The sequence below is a fragment of the Epinephelus lanceolatus genome, chromosome 17 (genome assembly GCF_041903045.1).
Source record: "Epinephelus lanceolatus isolate andai-2023 chromosome 17, ASM4190304v1, whole genome shotgun sequence".
Taxonomy (NCBI): Eukaryota; Metazoa; Chordata; class Actinopteri; order Perciformes; family Serranidae; genus Epinephelus; species Epinephelus lanceolatus.
In genome coordinates, this window is record NC_135750.1 from 30,777,052 (window position 1) to 30,793,532 (window position 16,481).

At 44.0% G+C, this 16,481-nt stretch overlaps 1 protein-coding gene across 12 annotated transcripts in view; it reads left to right on the plus strand.

Annotated features, from left to right (window-relative positions):
- sorbs1 (sorbin and SH3 domain containing 1) overlaps positions 1–16,481 on the plus strand; it is a 47,005-nt gene that overhangs the window by 26,360 nt on the left and 4,164 nt on the right. For 10 of the 12 annotated variants that reach the window (XM_033614110.2, XM_033614116.2, XM_033614115.2 and 7 more), the window contains 11 exons: positions 3,382–3,431; positions 5,341–5,519; positions 7,419–8,879; positions 10,114–10,178; positions 10,330–10,500; positions 12,208–12,254; positions 12,570–12,684; positions 12,866–12,991; positions 13,153–13,347; positions 13,742–14,257; positions 14,967–15,062. In XM_033614110.2, the coding sequence (XP_033470001.2) occupies positions 3,382–3,431; positions 5,341–5,519; positions 7,419–8,879; positions 10,114–10,178; positions 10,330–10,500; positions 12,208–12,254; positions 12,570–12,684; positions 12,866–12,991; positions 13,153–13,347; positions 13,742–14,257; positions 14,967–15,062 (3,021 nt within the window). The remainder of the gene's footprint in view (positions 1–3,381; positions 3,432–5,340; positions 5,520–7,418; positions 8,880–10,113; positions 10,179–10,329; positions 10,501–12,207; positions 12,255–12,569; positions 12,685–12,865; positions 12,992–13,152; positions 13,348–13,741; positions 14,258–14,966; positions 15,063–16,481) is intronic. The other 2 variants (XM_033614117.2, XM_033614118.2) reach the window with 1 other exon arrangement.

The window sequence follows — 16,481 nt, forward strand, 5'->3', positions numbered from 1 at the left end:
GGGGTTAAATGAAGAGCTAGGCCTTCATGGCTCTGGTCCAGTTAGGTCTTGTTCTTTATAAATAACCTGTAGAGTGCTGTGGAGAACCACTTGTACTAATGAAGTAGTATTTTAAGAAGAGCAAACTTCTTGACAGTGTTAAAAGTTCATCTGCTCCACATCTTTATAACAGTCTTCATGTGGTTTCACACCACTAATTAGCCAGTTGTCAGCTAAATACCTCTAAAGAGTAGGCTTACTCTAAGTACTACATTAAGTAATCCTACAAGACTGCACTATTTTCTCCTCTTCTTTATCCCGTCCTGTCAAATCATTATTACTCATCCACTAGTGGCCTCTCCTAGTTACCTAATAGCAGCTGAGTATAAGTGACACCTTTGTATAATCACCGTAATGGTCCTCTTGATTAATATTAACAACTTCTGGGTTCAAATCTAAGCACACACCCAGTGACAGTTACGGTCAAACATAAGCTCATCGATATACATGGCGAGCTGGAGCTGGAATTCCACACATAACTATGGTCAGGAAGAGCATTTTGGCCCCCTACAACCGACAGAGTGACTCCATCTGCCGAGCATATGCTGACGAGGGGGCTGCTGCCACACTGTCTCAGCGCTGAGTTACATAGACAACCCCCCCCCACCCCCACCCCCCCACCCCCACTACCACCTGACATATTCTAAAGGAGGCAACTCTGTAAGCCCGCCAGCTCATTGTGCTTTAATTTTTAACCTCTGTTACACACTTAGCCTTTACCTTTAAGCATTTAGCAGAGATGAGCTGAGGGGCGCTCATGGCTATAACAGGCCCCTTCACTCTGGGGGAGCTGTTTGTTTTCATGAGTACATATCAACACAAATAAGGTGCTGGAAAGAATGAGATTCATGTTACCATGACCTACTCATGAATGCTATTTTGAATATGAAAGCAGCTTTGAGTAGCTGGGGACACCTGTTAGGAAACATGCACATGAAATTCTGCAGAAACGTTGTCATCGGTGTTCCACTGACTCACCGAGGCCTTGATTCATGCCCATATACAGCTTAGGACATTTCTTACTGCATTTAGCGAGCACTTTCATCCTCTATGTATGTGTCTTCATCTGATAAGTCAAAATTTTTTAGAATCTTTGTTTTACGCTCTTTAGCCTCATTTCATAAGCTGGATATAACATTTTTCTAAGAGTAAGGGATGTTCAGTGATATCAGTGTATGAGCAGTTTTACTCTTTTATATAAAGAAAAGTTCACATTACAGGAATACTTCAAGACTCAAATGATCATTTGTATATCAGTTACTCACCCTGTGTTATGTTGAATTTGTGAAGAAATCTGTCTTGCATGCCTCCACGGTGAACAAAGAATCCAAAGAGAGAGAATTCTTGATGAATTAAACTCATAAGCGACCTCGTTTAATGACAGCAAAACTGTATCGAACAACCAAAAAATAGTAATTTTACCTCTCTGAACATGGGAGCTGCTGGTCCACAATCAGTTAGTTTGTGTGTGTTATTGTGCGACTATGGTGTTTGAAAGGGTTAGTTCAGATTCACCTAAATCATGCAGTAACGCACATCAAGGCAGCAGTAGACCAGTAGCTCCCATGTTCAGCTAGGTAAAATTACTAGTCATGTCAATTGAGTCTGGCTTTGAAGAGAGCAAAAACAAGTTTTACCCCGTCAAATAAGAGCTGTCTTTTTGCAAAATATTGAGCATACAACTCGAACAATGAGACTTGGATTATACTGCAGGAGTTGTATGAGGGTTCGTGAAGGGATGTTTTGTTATAGTTTTGCTGCTGTTTAACGCTGCTGCCTATGACTTCAATTCATCAAGAATTTTCTCTATTTTTGGATTCTTTGTTTGTCTGAGGCACCCAAGGAAAACAAAGTCTTTATCACGGTTTCATTGTAGCACAGGGTGCGTAATTGATATACAAATGATCATTTTGGGGGGTGAAGTTTTCCTTTAACTGACACTAATCAGGCATCTTGTAAATAACCAGATTAAGATTCCATTCCTTTACTCCAGATAAGCCTTCCATGCTTGTTTCCTGTTTACTTTCCACTGATGCTGTGTGTGTATAAGCCCAATTACCCTAGGGTGCAAGAGAACACTTTCTTCTCCCCCCTGATATCAGATTTGAGGGGAGGGGTATACAAGATGTGGCAGAGCAAGAAAGAGCTGCAGATTATTCAGTGACACTGGCGTGTTCCCTGAGTCGACATGGAACATTTGGCTTTATAAATAGATCAGACTATAGACCTGCCAGCCTGATGTTCTGTTCTTATAAAGATAGGCATTTATTCTGAAAGGTTATAAATGATCATCCTGCCCTGGCAACTAAGTGCAAAGGCATGTTGTGGCAAACGAGCTGTTGAGAATGCTCCTTGTCTGGTCATCAGTGTGTGGAAGCGGAGACTTGGCCACGCCGTGGGGAAGTGGATGTGGTATTAACTGCAGGGCCAGGCTGGCTGGGATGGGATTGTGCAATCGTATTTGCAAACAACACTTGCGCTCTTATTCATAGTGCCCGTGTCACGTCTGTTATTTTTACCTGCTGTGACGTCCGAAAAGAGGAAAGCAACAGAAACAGTGGGCTAAAATTAGTTGGCTCTAAACCATTCAAAATGCTAGTGGGTGCTGCCACACTGAGTGACCACCCCTGTGTTTTGGAGATAATATCTGCTGCTAAATACTTTTACTCTTGTAGTCCTTTAAATATTATCCACTCACTATGTTTCTTCCTGCCTTTATGTTTTTGTCTTTATAACATTGTTATAATTATCTGTTTCTACAATGAAAATGTTTTACTGTACTCTTCACTTTGTCAGTGAGCATTTGTGTCTCTTTTTGGCTCTTTAAGTGTTTGAGATAGAGTGTCGAGTTAGTGTGTGCGCGTGCGTGCGTGTGTGTGTGTGTGTGTGTGTAATTCGGCCTGCTTGCCCCACCAGCTGGTTAATTGTCCCCCGGTCTGGTCCAGTGGTAATGAGAGTGACTCAATACCAGACAAAAGAGACGGCTTCACTGGGAGACAGCAGCCCATTGGCTGAGCCTGTGACAGCCCCCTCCCCGCATGGGCGCCCCCTGACCGATGCACGCCCACCCGCCCACTCCCCCCCGCCCTCCACTCTCCTCACTGCCGCTTGTTTTCTCCAACTTGCATGCAGGCCAAAACACACGCTTACTCGTCCATGCCAAGCCCAGTCCAGAGACGCTAAGAACCCCGGGTGCTCGAGACAAAAACCCAGACCAGCGAGTGAACGGCAGAGAGGAAAAGCAGAGAGAATCTGACCATAGCTAATGCTCCTGCCTCTGTTCTAGCTGGAGGAGACCTTCCTGTGGATCTATCAATGACTTCTTTGTTTGGTTTGTTGCAGAGTGCCCCCTCTTTCAGCCCCCTGGAAACAGCCTCCGACCTGCAGCAGTAGTAAGTCCATGCCTCCCTTTTATTCCAACACTTGTGCTTTAAATCTTTCTTCCTCCATCCAGCATGCTGATGATAATTTAAGGCATGTTATGGGGATAAATGTCAGTGAGAGATTTCTCCACCCTGCTCAGCTCACACACCCTCAGCAGGGGGACTCCGGCTTCCTGAGGAGATCCTGTTAATAAGGCAAAAAGCTACCAGAACAGTGTGTCCTCTGTCTGCATTTCATGTGTTTTTTTGTCGGGGGTGGGTGGTTGTAGTGTGGAGACATGGCTGCTATGTGGTGATTTATTTAAAGACAGAAACCTGGATGTCACAGGGATAGAGAGAATTCACCCAGCTGCTGCATAACTTAAAAACCGTTAGCTCCCTCTGAATGGGTGTGTGTACAGAACTATGACCAGCAACTGGATTGTGAAAGAGGATGCTAGCTGTTACAAAAACAATGCCCACCGACAGAGCCCTTGATCTTTTTTGTTTTTGCCTGACGAGATTGACATCTTCTATTTCTGTTTATGTAATAAAATGTAAGGAATTTAGGACTGAGCCATGGTAAATGTCTCGCGCTACAGCCCAGGGAAAATAAACTTCCTCCCTCCATTTCTGCTGAGAACTTTCCATCTGCTACACTCATTATGTCACCATAGCCAAATTTATGGAAAAAAAATCCAACTTTTTAATCCATGGATTTGTTGTTAATTTTGAAAGGAAGAGGCTCCTGGTTAAGGGGTGGTGGAGGTTCACTCACCCAAACTTTTCAAAGGAAACCTCAAGTCATAAACTGACTCCCCTCAAAGGCACATATGTTGAGGGCAGGATGTTTTTCTCTTTTGGGGTCTCTTTGAAATCAGAGACATTTTGAAAAACATAAAATATAAAACCGTATAAGCCAAGGTAGTGTCATTAGATGAATGACTTTAACCTCCAAGTAAATTTTTGTCTTTTCAGGCATCAAAGAATGATATAAATTATCCCAAATAGTCTGTATGGCCTCGCAATAAGAGCTGTCATCATGATGAAGTAGTGCATACTCAGTACTTGGCATTCAAATGAGTTCCTCATCATTTAACCTGCGTTAGACTCTGTTCCAGACTCTCTCTCAGACAGCATACTGATAGTTGATATAACCAAAACAGTTGCCTTAAATCTTGCATGGCTCCTGTCCTGCAGATTTCCTGTACTGCATTTATGTGAATTCTTGTACGTGGCCTCGAACCAATGTGATTTTAGTGGCTCTCTGCAGTCATCAGTGCACACAGCTATGAATGAGCTTTTTGTGTCAAGGTAGTGAACAAGGAGAGTAATGTATCCATACATTTGTGCAAGCTTGTAAAACTCTGACTTGGCAACACTGCAGATGTAAAACACGTTTTTGGAAAATACAATCCTCTTTTTCCTAACACTAGTGAAAAGGGTTTGTGTGGGTTTTCATTTCACTTAAATGACACTGGAGTCTCTGTCAGTTTAATGACCATGTTTGTCTGCACAAATAGAGGAGCAGTGTGAGTAACACGTGAGCGCCATGTGAAAGAGAGTAAAACCTGACAGTTGTACAGGTGCATGGCCTAGGCTGATGCACCATGTGGGAATGTTCAGGGAATATTTATAGAAATCTGTCCTGTCGGCCTCTCTGGAATGCCAAGATATGTGTGGTAGCTAATGCCTCCTCTCAACATCAGCCTCCATATTCGACACTTTCTTTCCCAAGTTTTTTCTGTTTCTGATTATTTTGTCTCCCACAAGTCTGCGAAGTCAGGAATTACCTCAAGATATGCTAAATAGGAACCATATGACAGCTCATTACCCAATTTGTGCGCCTCTGGTAATCATAAAAACATGCAACAAAACTCCTCTGAATGAATTTGACTGTGTTTAATTAGTCGTCTGCATTCTTCTCACCACTGTCTAGCTCCTCGAGCAAGTCTGGACACAGCGAGGTGGAGAAGGACGGAGAATCATCCTCGAGCGAGCCTGGGGCTCCAGAATGCGACCGCCATGTTTACAAGAGTGTCCTGGAGGGCGGCGACATTCCCTTACAAGGTCTGCGGGCCCTAAACAAGCGCCAAGCCAGCTCCTCCTCCTCTAAAGGTAGGATAAGAGCCACTTTAGATATGTGGCCAGTAAAATGGCAGGTGTGTGTATGTTAATGGGTATGGATGTGGGGGCTAGACAGTACAGAGGGCCATTAAAGGCCTTTCCTGCTGAGACAGAACAAATGAGTTACAGACTCTGATGCTGGGCTGTTCAAAGAGTCAGACAGGGACACATGTGTTTCCGTTTACCTTTCTGTTGGAATCCACACATTTTCTTTGCTCCCAGACCTCACAGCATTGGCCAATCACCTCGCAGCATTCATTCTCCCAGCAGCTTTTGATTTATTATTGATGCCATGGATGTTTTCATCAAACGTGTACCGGCCATCTGCTTTGGAAAAGTCATGGAGGGAGTGAGGTTGTCTTGCTAAGTCGATGGAAGCTAACCTTGGAGAGTCCCCCCCCCCCCCCCCCCCCCCCCCCCCCTTGCTCCAGTTGTGAGCTGCCGGTCGCTAGGCAGGCTTAGGGCAGGACTCCAGTGTTCCAGCGCCAGGGAGCAAAGGGCCAGTGAGGGAATGGATGAGGAGGGACAAACGAGATAAACAGACAGGGGTGAGATAAACAGGAGGGACACAGAGGGTGGGTAGGCATGAGGAAGTCAGCTGTCAGTGTGAGGTCAGGGGCTGGAATGCCTGCGCACATGGCTGGGGAGGAGAAGAGATGTAAGAAGAAAAGAAAGAGACAGTGTGACCTAATACATGTCATTACATTACATCTGGGAAGACACTTTAGAAACTGTCCACTCAGAGTTAAAGTCATATATTTTCACAATAATAACTAATATATTGGCGCTTAGAACAAAGATATATCACGATAGTTGTTTCAGCTTTTACCCAGTCATATTGTGGGCCCTTGCAGTAAATGGATTTGGCACTCCAGTCAAATGACTAGCACGCTCCTTCATTAGCGTCCTGCCTAAAGAGAAAACCAAGTGCTAGAAACCAAACACTTCATCATGTGTCTCTGTCTTGTGCTCACAAAATAAGAAAATAACTGTATTAATCTTTGTCTTTGTAAGAAGTGAGTCACCGCAAGGGCTTTTCAGCTGCCAGGACTCTTTAGTTGCCAAATGCCTTGGATAGAATATCTAGTTTAGTTCCTTAGTGTGTTTTTTCTGGTAGATATGACTGTGACAGATGGATCCCTCATGCTACAGAAGCGTCTCACAGCACGTCAAAGTGTCACTTCCAGGTTCCATCTGTAGTGCTATCACAAGCATACTATAGCCAGGAACAGACGCGAGTATTTCTCAGAGGTCCTTGACAGTCATGTTTTACTGGGCAGGTTGATTTAGGATACATTTTTTATTTACAACTGTGTAGGGCAGGAGTGTATTAACGGATGCCACAGGGGTTTTATCACTGCAGCCGCATGTGTAATTGCTAAAAGTAGAGGAGAATATATGTAGGAGGTTAAAGCGGGACAGGCAGCAGTCATGTGGGCGAAAAATGTATGAATACAAAATAGGTAACAGGAAAGATTTTTTTTTCTTTTTGTTTTAAATTGTACTGATACTGCAGTCAGTGTTGAGAATTCCTATATGACCTCCAACATCACATAACATTTCATGGCATATTACTGTTTTAATACTTTATGTTCACTTGTTATTTTTTGTTTACAGTAATACTGATAATGCAAGAATCTGATAGACAATAAATTTCCCCTTGTTCCATTTTTACAAAGCATTATTCTTCACTGCAGTACCATGCTGTTACTATAATAGTCATCTATTACTTGATGCACAATGCATCAAGTCTGCTTCCTCTTCTCATCTACTTTTGATGGAACTTGGTCTTTACTTTAGAAATGTGCCTGACTCTGTTTTAGTGTGTGTGAACCTGTGACCATTGTAATCTAATATGTTGTTTATTCTGTTGTCCTGCATGCTTGCCAGTGGATTATAAAGGTGGGAATGGCTATATAATTTCACCCTGCTCCTCTGTAAATAGTCGATCGGTTCTTGCCAGTAATGCAATAGGTAACCAGTGTAAGAGTATGAAGCCTCTATCTGCTGCCAAAGCCTGCATACCCCAAATCCTGCCCTCTAAATTCAAGCCCAAGCTGCTGCCGCCCAGTGGTGACAGTCAGGAGAGCAGGACTAAAGCTGTCAGGCACCCAAAGGCCCACAGCTGTGAGGATCTGTACACGGGGCCATGTGACACAGACTTTGCTAGAGCAGAGGAAAGGGAGATCGGGCAACATTCAGACTCTAAGTCCAGCTGTGGCAGCGAGTGTGCGGATGGCCTCAGGAATGTTTCCCCTGCAATTAGGAGGAGCGCATCTGAGTTTTCCAGCCTGTACAGGACCATGCATCACATCCAGCGGCCCAGCTCGGCCGGCTGCAGTCCCAACGGCAGCGTTCGCAGCCTGGCCTCTCTTTTTGAGAAGTCAAAGGCCGACGGGGGTGAAAGGTCAGAGGCAGATGACGGGGGTAACATTCCACGGGATGCTGTGTCGTCACGGGTCAGCGAGTTTGAAATGATCATTCAGCGGTCCAGCTCGGCGCCCAGTCGCTCCTCCTCCCTCCCCACCCTGCACAGCCAGGGCCACAGCCCCAACCACAGCCCCGCCCACCTCTACATGGCGTCTGCAGTGTCAGCGGAGTCCCTTTTGGTAGCTGATGCCACCCAGATGGATGCCTGCTCCCCAGTGGAGGCAGAGGGCAAGAGCTGTGGGGAGGAGGCCCTGACACCAGGCAGTGTGACAGTGGAGGAGGCTGCTTTCTCCTCAGAGGACAGACACAGTGTGAGGACTGATTCATCCTGCAACACTGAGGCAGAGGTTGAGCAGATCTTCAGCAAAAGTTCACCCGAACTGATCCCTCAAAATGTCAGTGGATCAAAGAGTCCCTCAGTACTGCTTACAGCTTCCCCAACACAACACAACCATCTTCTCCACAACCACCACCACCACCACCTGCACCACCTGAACCATCAACTCCTCCTCAAACCCAGCAAATGCAAAGGCTCTTGCCCAGCCTCCTACACCCGCTTCACCACCATCCTCAGGCACGAGAGGCAGCAGGCCACCCAGCAGGAGAGGCCACCTCAGGAGAAGAAGACCACGCTTCCTGGGAACCTCTTCCTCATGGGCCCTGCTCCTTTCAGGTTACGGAAAAACCTGCAGTCCCACCAAACTCGGAGGACTCTGTTAGCCACAAAGGTGACCACGGGCACCCAGAGGCCCTGCACTTTGTCTCCTGAGCCCAGACCTCTGATCCCTCAGCGCCTGTCCTCCTTGGAGGTCCTGGAGAGGCTGAGTAATGGAGAGGGGAGCAGCAATGACCACCTGAGTAACGGGCAGGGCTTGGACGCCAACGGGAACCTACTGCAGCCGCTGGCAGCTCACCGCAGAGGTGGCTATCTCCATCCCTTCACCACTGTCACCCTCCTCTCTCCTCCCTCTGTGGTCACTCATTTATCTCGACTCTCTTTTCACCTTGTGTCCCTTTTCTCCACAAAGCGACGCCGCCACCCTCCATCTCTAGACTGTGTGGTGTGTTTACAAAGTGACAGGGAGACCTCCATCTCATTCTGAGTGTGCTGTGTTTGGTGCTCTTCCATTTCACTGTGAATGAGTTTGGTCCCACAAACGCATCAAAACACTTCAGTGACTGTAGGAGGTTCAGGCAGCTTTTGGTAATGTATATTTCTCCTGGTGACATCAGATTTGAGCTGTATGCAAGAGTGCCAGAGCCTGCATAAGCATTACATCAATACAGACTAGAATCTGTGTTTTATTACTACGGTGTAAGATAAATGTAGATGGAACATAATCTGCTTTTATGATCCACAATGAGACGTCAAATCCTGTCCTCACACAGGCAATGACTTTGAAAGCCTTCCAGCATTCCTCTGTAATGTTTAAGCAGGATATTTCAATATAACATTGCATACACTCTGTCAAACTGATGTCTCGCCATGTCTGTATCTGTTTTTTTTCTGTTTTGGGAACAATTTACATCTGCCGTCTTTCATTCTCTCACCATGAAAGGTTTGTTTTAGCCGGACAGGATGTTCCCCTGCTTTGATTTCTTTTACGTAACAGCCGGGACGCATTAGACACAAACCTGAAACACTGATAGTTGTTACTTGTGGCCCTTGCTGGGACACAGAATGAAACATCTATGGTGGTGTGGGGAGCAAATTAAGTCTCAAAGACATCTAGCTAAGGTGAAACTTCACTAAACTAATGGATGCTGGTTGGTTGATCAGTAACACCACGATGTCATGTATATTTCTTTTGGCCAAGATACAGTAGGTTTCACATTTTCTTTCCTGCATTTTGTTTTTTCATGGACACACATCGGACCATTCTGTGTTCATTCCTTCATGCATGCAGGAATACATTTGGCTTTTTGGATGTGTGTGTGCTTTTTGTTTTAGTGTTGCAGAGATTATGGTGTTCATTTCAAGCATGTATAGTTGTATTTATTGTATATATTTGTATGATTCTATTCATTGGAATTAAGGAGTTGACTGCAATATCATCACCTTATATTTGAATTGTTTTGTTCTTGAGTTGGATTTGTCTTGAGGGTGACAGTGAAAAAGCTTCACTGAGTAATCTTCTTGCCGTTTCTGTTTCAGACTCATCCCCAGTTCTCGGGGAGAGCCAGGATGAAGTGTTGCGAAGGCGTCATGGAGACAAAGAGGTAACTTTCATAAAGTACACTGACAATGCATTAGCTAAGTTACGAATGAGGAAACCATATATTATACATAAAGAATGTGTCACATGAATAAAAGAGTGGAGGAGACTCATAATCTGCCGGGGACAAACAGTTCAGTATGGTTTCCTGACAGAAAATCTTGGAGGAGCAGCGGCGGCTGAAGCGGGAACAGGAAGAGGCTGACACAGCGTCGAGGCGACACACAGGCATTGTCCCGACGCACCACCAGTTCATCACCAACGAGCGCTTCGGAGACCTGCTCAACATCACAGATAACACAGAGAAGAGGAAATCAGGCGTAGAGGTACAATACAGGGCCATGTCTTATCCTTCTGTAAGCAGGAAAGAAGACGGCAGATACTTTGTCAGTTTGGGGTGGTGGGGGGGGGGGGGGGGGGGGGCTTGTCAGCAGAATTTCTGCAGACACAGATGGCTTTCTCTTCTGGGTCAAAAATTCAGAGGGTGAGAGCAGTGATAGAAGTCAAAATGTGAGTTGTGGAAAATAGCACTGAATATCTCAAATAGACTGTCAGATGTCACTTCCACAATGTACACCAGGGTGAATCAACTATATATTGTGAAGGGGGCCACAGTTTCAGAAAGCTTAGGGTCCGGAGGCCAAACATTCATTATGCATGTACACTTGACACAACATGCCACCGATTTCAAAACTTTAATCTCTCTAGACTGCAAAAATAACCTAATCATCAACATAAAACCAAGCAGTTTCAGGGTCTTTTTTGCATCTATAACATTTTCCTCACTGTGGCCTCATTTTTTATTGCAATATATAAATCCTGCAACTCTATGGAAACAGCACAATCATGACCAGATAGGGAGAACGCAAAAGTGTCTTTTGTTCTTTTGTGAAGTATAATGCAAATACAGTTATAATGCCATATACCATAAGAACAGAAAAGGCAAGTTGAATTTCCTAGATCATTTATTTTACAACAAAAAAAAGGAATCCATACAACATTTTTACAAGAGCCCACATCTTTGGGAAAAAGGGGTGCCCCACAAATTATACATATTGAACTGTTTACATTTTTACAACCCCTATTTTCAACCTGTCGCTCTGTGTAAACAGCCTTCAGTTCAATGTTTCACTGATTTTTTGTCATGTGAATGTTGGTCTCAGCCAAGTCATTCATGGCTTCCCAGTTCTGCTGATGAGTACAAAATTTAATAGTTTTTACAGGATCTGGTTAGTACAAAAATTAATTTTTAGCAATAAAATGAGACGTGTAGAATAATGGATTTATGAAATATCACTATTTTAAGCTTAGATTTACTTATTAACCTGTTGTTACGGTTTCTGGTTATGATAAATGGTGTATTCTTTGAGAGAAAACATGCCTTTCAAACCTCCCGGCAGGTTGTGGTGTTCAGATTAAGCATTAAGCCAAGTGCACAGGCGGGCTCTGCTGGTTTGAAGGATTTATTGTGGCACAATGTCTGTTATAACATGATCTTCTTCAAGACTTAAATTTTATTTATTTGTAAACAGAACTGATCTGCAGGCTGGTCTGGCCATAGTAGGCCCGCGGGCTGCCAGTTGAATAGGCCTTGTGTTCACTGTTTACTAGCTATATTCTAAAATGCAATGTCACTGGTCGTAGTTGCACCCTGGTTGTGTTTACCAAGGTGTGCCTGCTCCATTGGCAGGCCAGTCTCACAGTAAACAACCCCCTGTGGTTTGTCACTGAATGCTCCAGAGGACAAGTAACCCAGTCAGTCACAAGCACCTCATTCCTGTCATTGCAAGAATATTTATGTTCAGACGGGACACTGAAAGGACAACCCGGGCAGATTTACAGCTCATAACAAATTCCCAAAAAATATTCTCTTGAAACACATCTAGACAAAGCCCAGAGTGTAAAGTGACCACAAAGTAGCAAAGATGTACACAGGAATATTTAATCTTTTGGATAACCTTCACTGGCTCAAAAATAACATGTAGGTTTCATGAATGAAGACTGACACAAGTTTCTTTTTCATGTCTTTTCAGAGAACTCCAGCTATGGCTCGCTTCGACTTCAGAGCAGAAACTCTAAAGTGAGTAATCTATTTACAGTTTCTGTCTGAGTCTCACAACAGGAGGTGTTTGTTGCAGGGATGTTGGGTTGGATTGCGCGGCATTCCAGATTTGTTGATGATGCTTTTATATCATTTCCACATTGTGTAGATTTACATATGAGTAACCAATAATTGGCATGTGTTTTAACTTCTAACTCATAGGAGGGGTTAGCAGCTTCTGATGAAATGATGTGAAATTATACAAAGGCCTTCTCGTGCTATTTTCACACTGTAAAATTGTTCATTACTTCTTTCGCTTCATGTGATCAACTAATCTCTTTGAAACATTTCTAGGGAATTACCGTTTCAGAAGGGAGACATCGTCTACATCATTCGACAGGTGGATCAAAACTGGTATGAAGGGGAGCACCATGGAAGAGTTGGCATTTTCCCTCAAAGTTACGTTGAGGTATGTGAGTTCTCTCTGTCAGCTTGACTCACAGTGATAACTTGAAGTGGAGCAAATAATGATTTTTCAGTTCATCTTTTACATGCTATAATTTTCCACAAATAGATATGTAATTCTCAATTGCGGTTTAAGAGATGTTTTGCACAATCTGCTGCACAGAGTGATTTGTTTCCTTTTTCAGCTCCTTCCCCCTACAGAGAAAGCCCAGCCAAAGAAAAGTGCTCCAGTGCAGGTACTGGAATATGGAGAGGCTATCGCACGCTTCAACTTCAATGGGGACACAGTGGTGGAAATGTCCTTCAGAAAGGTATGGAGTGGGAATCATTACAAACTGAAGAATATTTAGGAGCATTTTTTTCTTATTCGTAGTGATGCTTTTATCCTAGTATTACTCATGCTCAATTTATACAGGAATTTTTAACAATATTTATTAGCAATGTTCTGAAACTACAAAATATGTATCTGCAGGGAGAGAGGATCACGCTGATTCGTAGAGTTGATGAAAACTGGTATGAAGGCAAAATCTCAGGCACCAACCGCCAAGGCATCTTCCCCGTCACCTACGTAGAAGTGAACAAGCGACCCCGCGTCAAAAATGGGGTGGAGTATCTCGACCCTCCTGTCAGCCATTCGCCACAGCGCAGCACCAATGCCTCTCCTCAGGTAAGGAGGCCAAACAGGTCAATCAATCGTGGGATATATTTATGGATGTAGCGAAGACCTGACGAGAGTTTTTATTACTACTAATTCTCTGAATCCTGTGGAAGCCCTGAGGGGCAAGGTGAAAGCAATAATTTTTGCAGACAATGTTGGCCAAAACCAAAAGTTTATCTCCTGCTTAGGAGATAAATTGTTGGCCAGCATTGGCTGCAATTTTTTTTTTTCATCTTGGCTCTCAGGGCTTCCGTAGAATCCAGAAATTCTCTTCTTGACACCCATCTTTCATTGATTTTTCTTTGTGTGAATTTGTCTCATCTTTCATTTGCCTTTATTTCTTTCTCTCATCCCATCTTCTTCTCTTTGTTTCTTCCTCCCACGTTCCTGTTACTCTTAAAAGCTGTATCGTAATCGTCTGACCACCTCCCCCCTGCCCCTCCCTCGCTCCCCCCGCCGCTCCGTGTCCCCTGAGGTCCACGCTGTCTCCTCTGAGTGGATCTCCCTGACTGTGGGAGGAGGGAGCCCTCCTGCTGCGCCCACCCCTCCCCTGCCACCACTGCCCACAGTGTCCTACCGCTGTGGCGAGTACCTGCCCCCGCCCTACTCTGCCAGCCCTGTGCCTCCCATCTCCGGCAGCCCGTACTGCGTCTCCCCCATGGCTTCCCCATCTGCCTCCCCTCTTCCCCCACCTTACCCACCCAGACCCAACTCAACCACTCCCTTCCTCACGTTCACCCCACCTCAGGGGGAGGACTTCCTGCGCTCTCCTCCCTCCACACGAAAGTCACACAGCCCCTCTGGGGGGCCAGTGCTCGAGGGCTGGGTGAGGGGGGAGAAGGAGATGACAGAGGGTGAAGGCACAGAGGGAGACAGGGGCCACGCAGCCCCAGGCAGCAGGCGATATAGCCCTGCAGAGGTATCTTCTGCATGGTGTGCGGTGCTGCATCTCAGGCTCACTCAGGAGAATGGGCTTTTGGCCACGGTTTGATTCCCAAAAACAGATGTTTAATGAAGTATTGAGGCTGATATTTCTGTGTGGAAGACATGACTAACTTGTAGATTTGTCCTGAAGTTGATTTTGGCCCCATGGATGAATCTGCTGGTTTAGCGGAGACAGAAATGGTTAAAACTGGTCACACTGCTTAAAGCTGCAAGTCTGCATGTTGTTGTGTGTGCGCCACTAACACGCAAGTGTTTTACAGTGTCTTACAGTGTTTATATAGTGAGTCTCAGATATCCCAGCTGTAAACGACTGTAAGAGGAGCTATTGTGCTTGCATTTCTAGGATTGATTTGAGAGCTCAAGTTTCTTTCTCTTCAAAAAATTCAGCATTTGGTTGGTTGGTTGCATGTTGTTGTTGTTCCATGCAGAGGTGTGATAAGTTGGATGCCATTGGAGTTTATTTAGGATAGTAAAATATTTATCAGTGAGTATTTATAGGATTCACAAGTTGGCTTCTATTTGAAAAGCTGCCGTGAGGTTAAAAATTTCCACCTGCAGGGAAATGCAGCCTGACTGTGACTGAAGTATGAAGATGTTCACAGCAAATGGATATGTGGCGCGAGTTTTAGAGGAAAGCTTTTATTTTGAAATGTCCTCGCTGATGTGATGTTTTTGTGTTGCAGTTTGTGAAGAACGAGGCTGACCATCATGGACGGAGCTCCAGAAGCCCTGTGATGCTGTTTGACATCCAGGATAACAACAATGTTAACTCCTTTGCGGTAAGATGGAGCAGAGTTTAACAAAAGTTATATGTAGTTTGAATGATTTCACCGTCTATGTAACTTTTTTAACCCATCCACGTCGACGATCCATTTGACTCACATCATCTTTAACTTCCATTACGTCTCCTATATTTGAGCTACATGTTAAATATGTGGGATATTAGAAGACTTGCCTTTCATTAAAGGAGCAGTTCGACATTTTGGAAAAAGAATGTATTTGCTTTCTCTATCTATCGGCACCTCTAAAGCTCACTAATTAACACGCTACATCTTGTTTGTTTAATCTGTACAAAAACCTAAAGGATTTGGGAGGTTATGTGCTGCCAGTTTCTTGGGAGCAGTGTTTTCGGGAAGATGATATCATCCCCAGTTTTCCCAACTGTTTTCAGTGGAAAGTGGCTGCTCAAAATGTTGTTTTTACATATTATAAGATTTTAAAAAATTAAAAAATGAAGTCAACTTAAACTTTACTGTCTCTAACCAGCTTTACCATTAGTTATTATTTTTGAATATGCTGTCATCTCATCATTATGCATCTAAATCCGTCTCTAATTTCAAAGACTTTTCATGCAGGCAGTTGTGCAGACTGTGGAACACAAATATCATGAATAGAGAGAATCTAGACCAGGCGTGTCCAAAGTCTCCACGGATGGCTTGACCTTCAAAATATATTATATGTGGCCTGCTACACAGTATAGTTCACCTTGCATTTTTACTATTCACCTCATGATGGTGGGACATATGCAGGCGGAACTACTGTGTTTTCATAAACAGTCGGTAAACAAGCAACGGTTATATAGCAACAGACATTTCCTGCAGACATGGCCACAGTAAAAATGCAATAAAGTCCACAGCAAGAGCTGTTGGTTTTGGGAAAGTTGAATCCTTTTTACTAAAAGATGAAACCATTGTGTTTGTCTCAGTGTGTGGGATTTTCTTTGATAACTCATGATGGGTGAGGCAGCTGGCCCCCAGGTATTTTCACATTATTTAATCTGGTCCCCATTCAAAAATGTTTGGACACCGCTGGAACAAACTCACTTCTGTAACTGCTGTGTAATTTGAGAGAAACAATAACTAAAATAGTCATGTTAAATCACTTAGAACAAAAACAAAGAGGGTAGATCAGTGATTCGTCATTAGGTATATACATTCACAGCTCCAGATTCTTTCTCGCTGGTCTTTGTTCGACTGATATGACAGAAGTTGCTGTATTGAAAGAAAAAAGTGGCTAAAGTGGTCAAATCTACAAGGTTGCAAAGTCGGCAACTTTTTCATCAACTTTGCATTACAGCACATGATAAACATTTTTTATCTTTACACTGTTCTCCCATTTCAGTCTTTGTGCTAAGCTAAGCTAACAAGCTGCTGGCTTCATCTTCATACTGAATGGACAGATATGAGAGTGTAATCAAT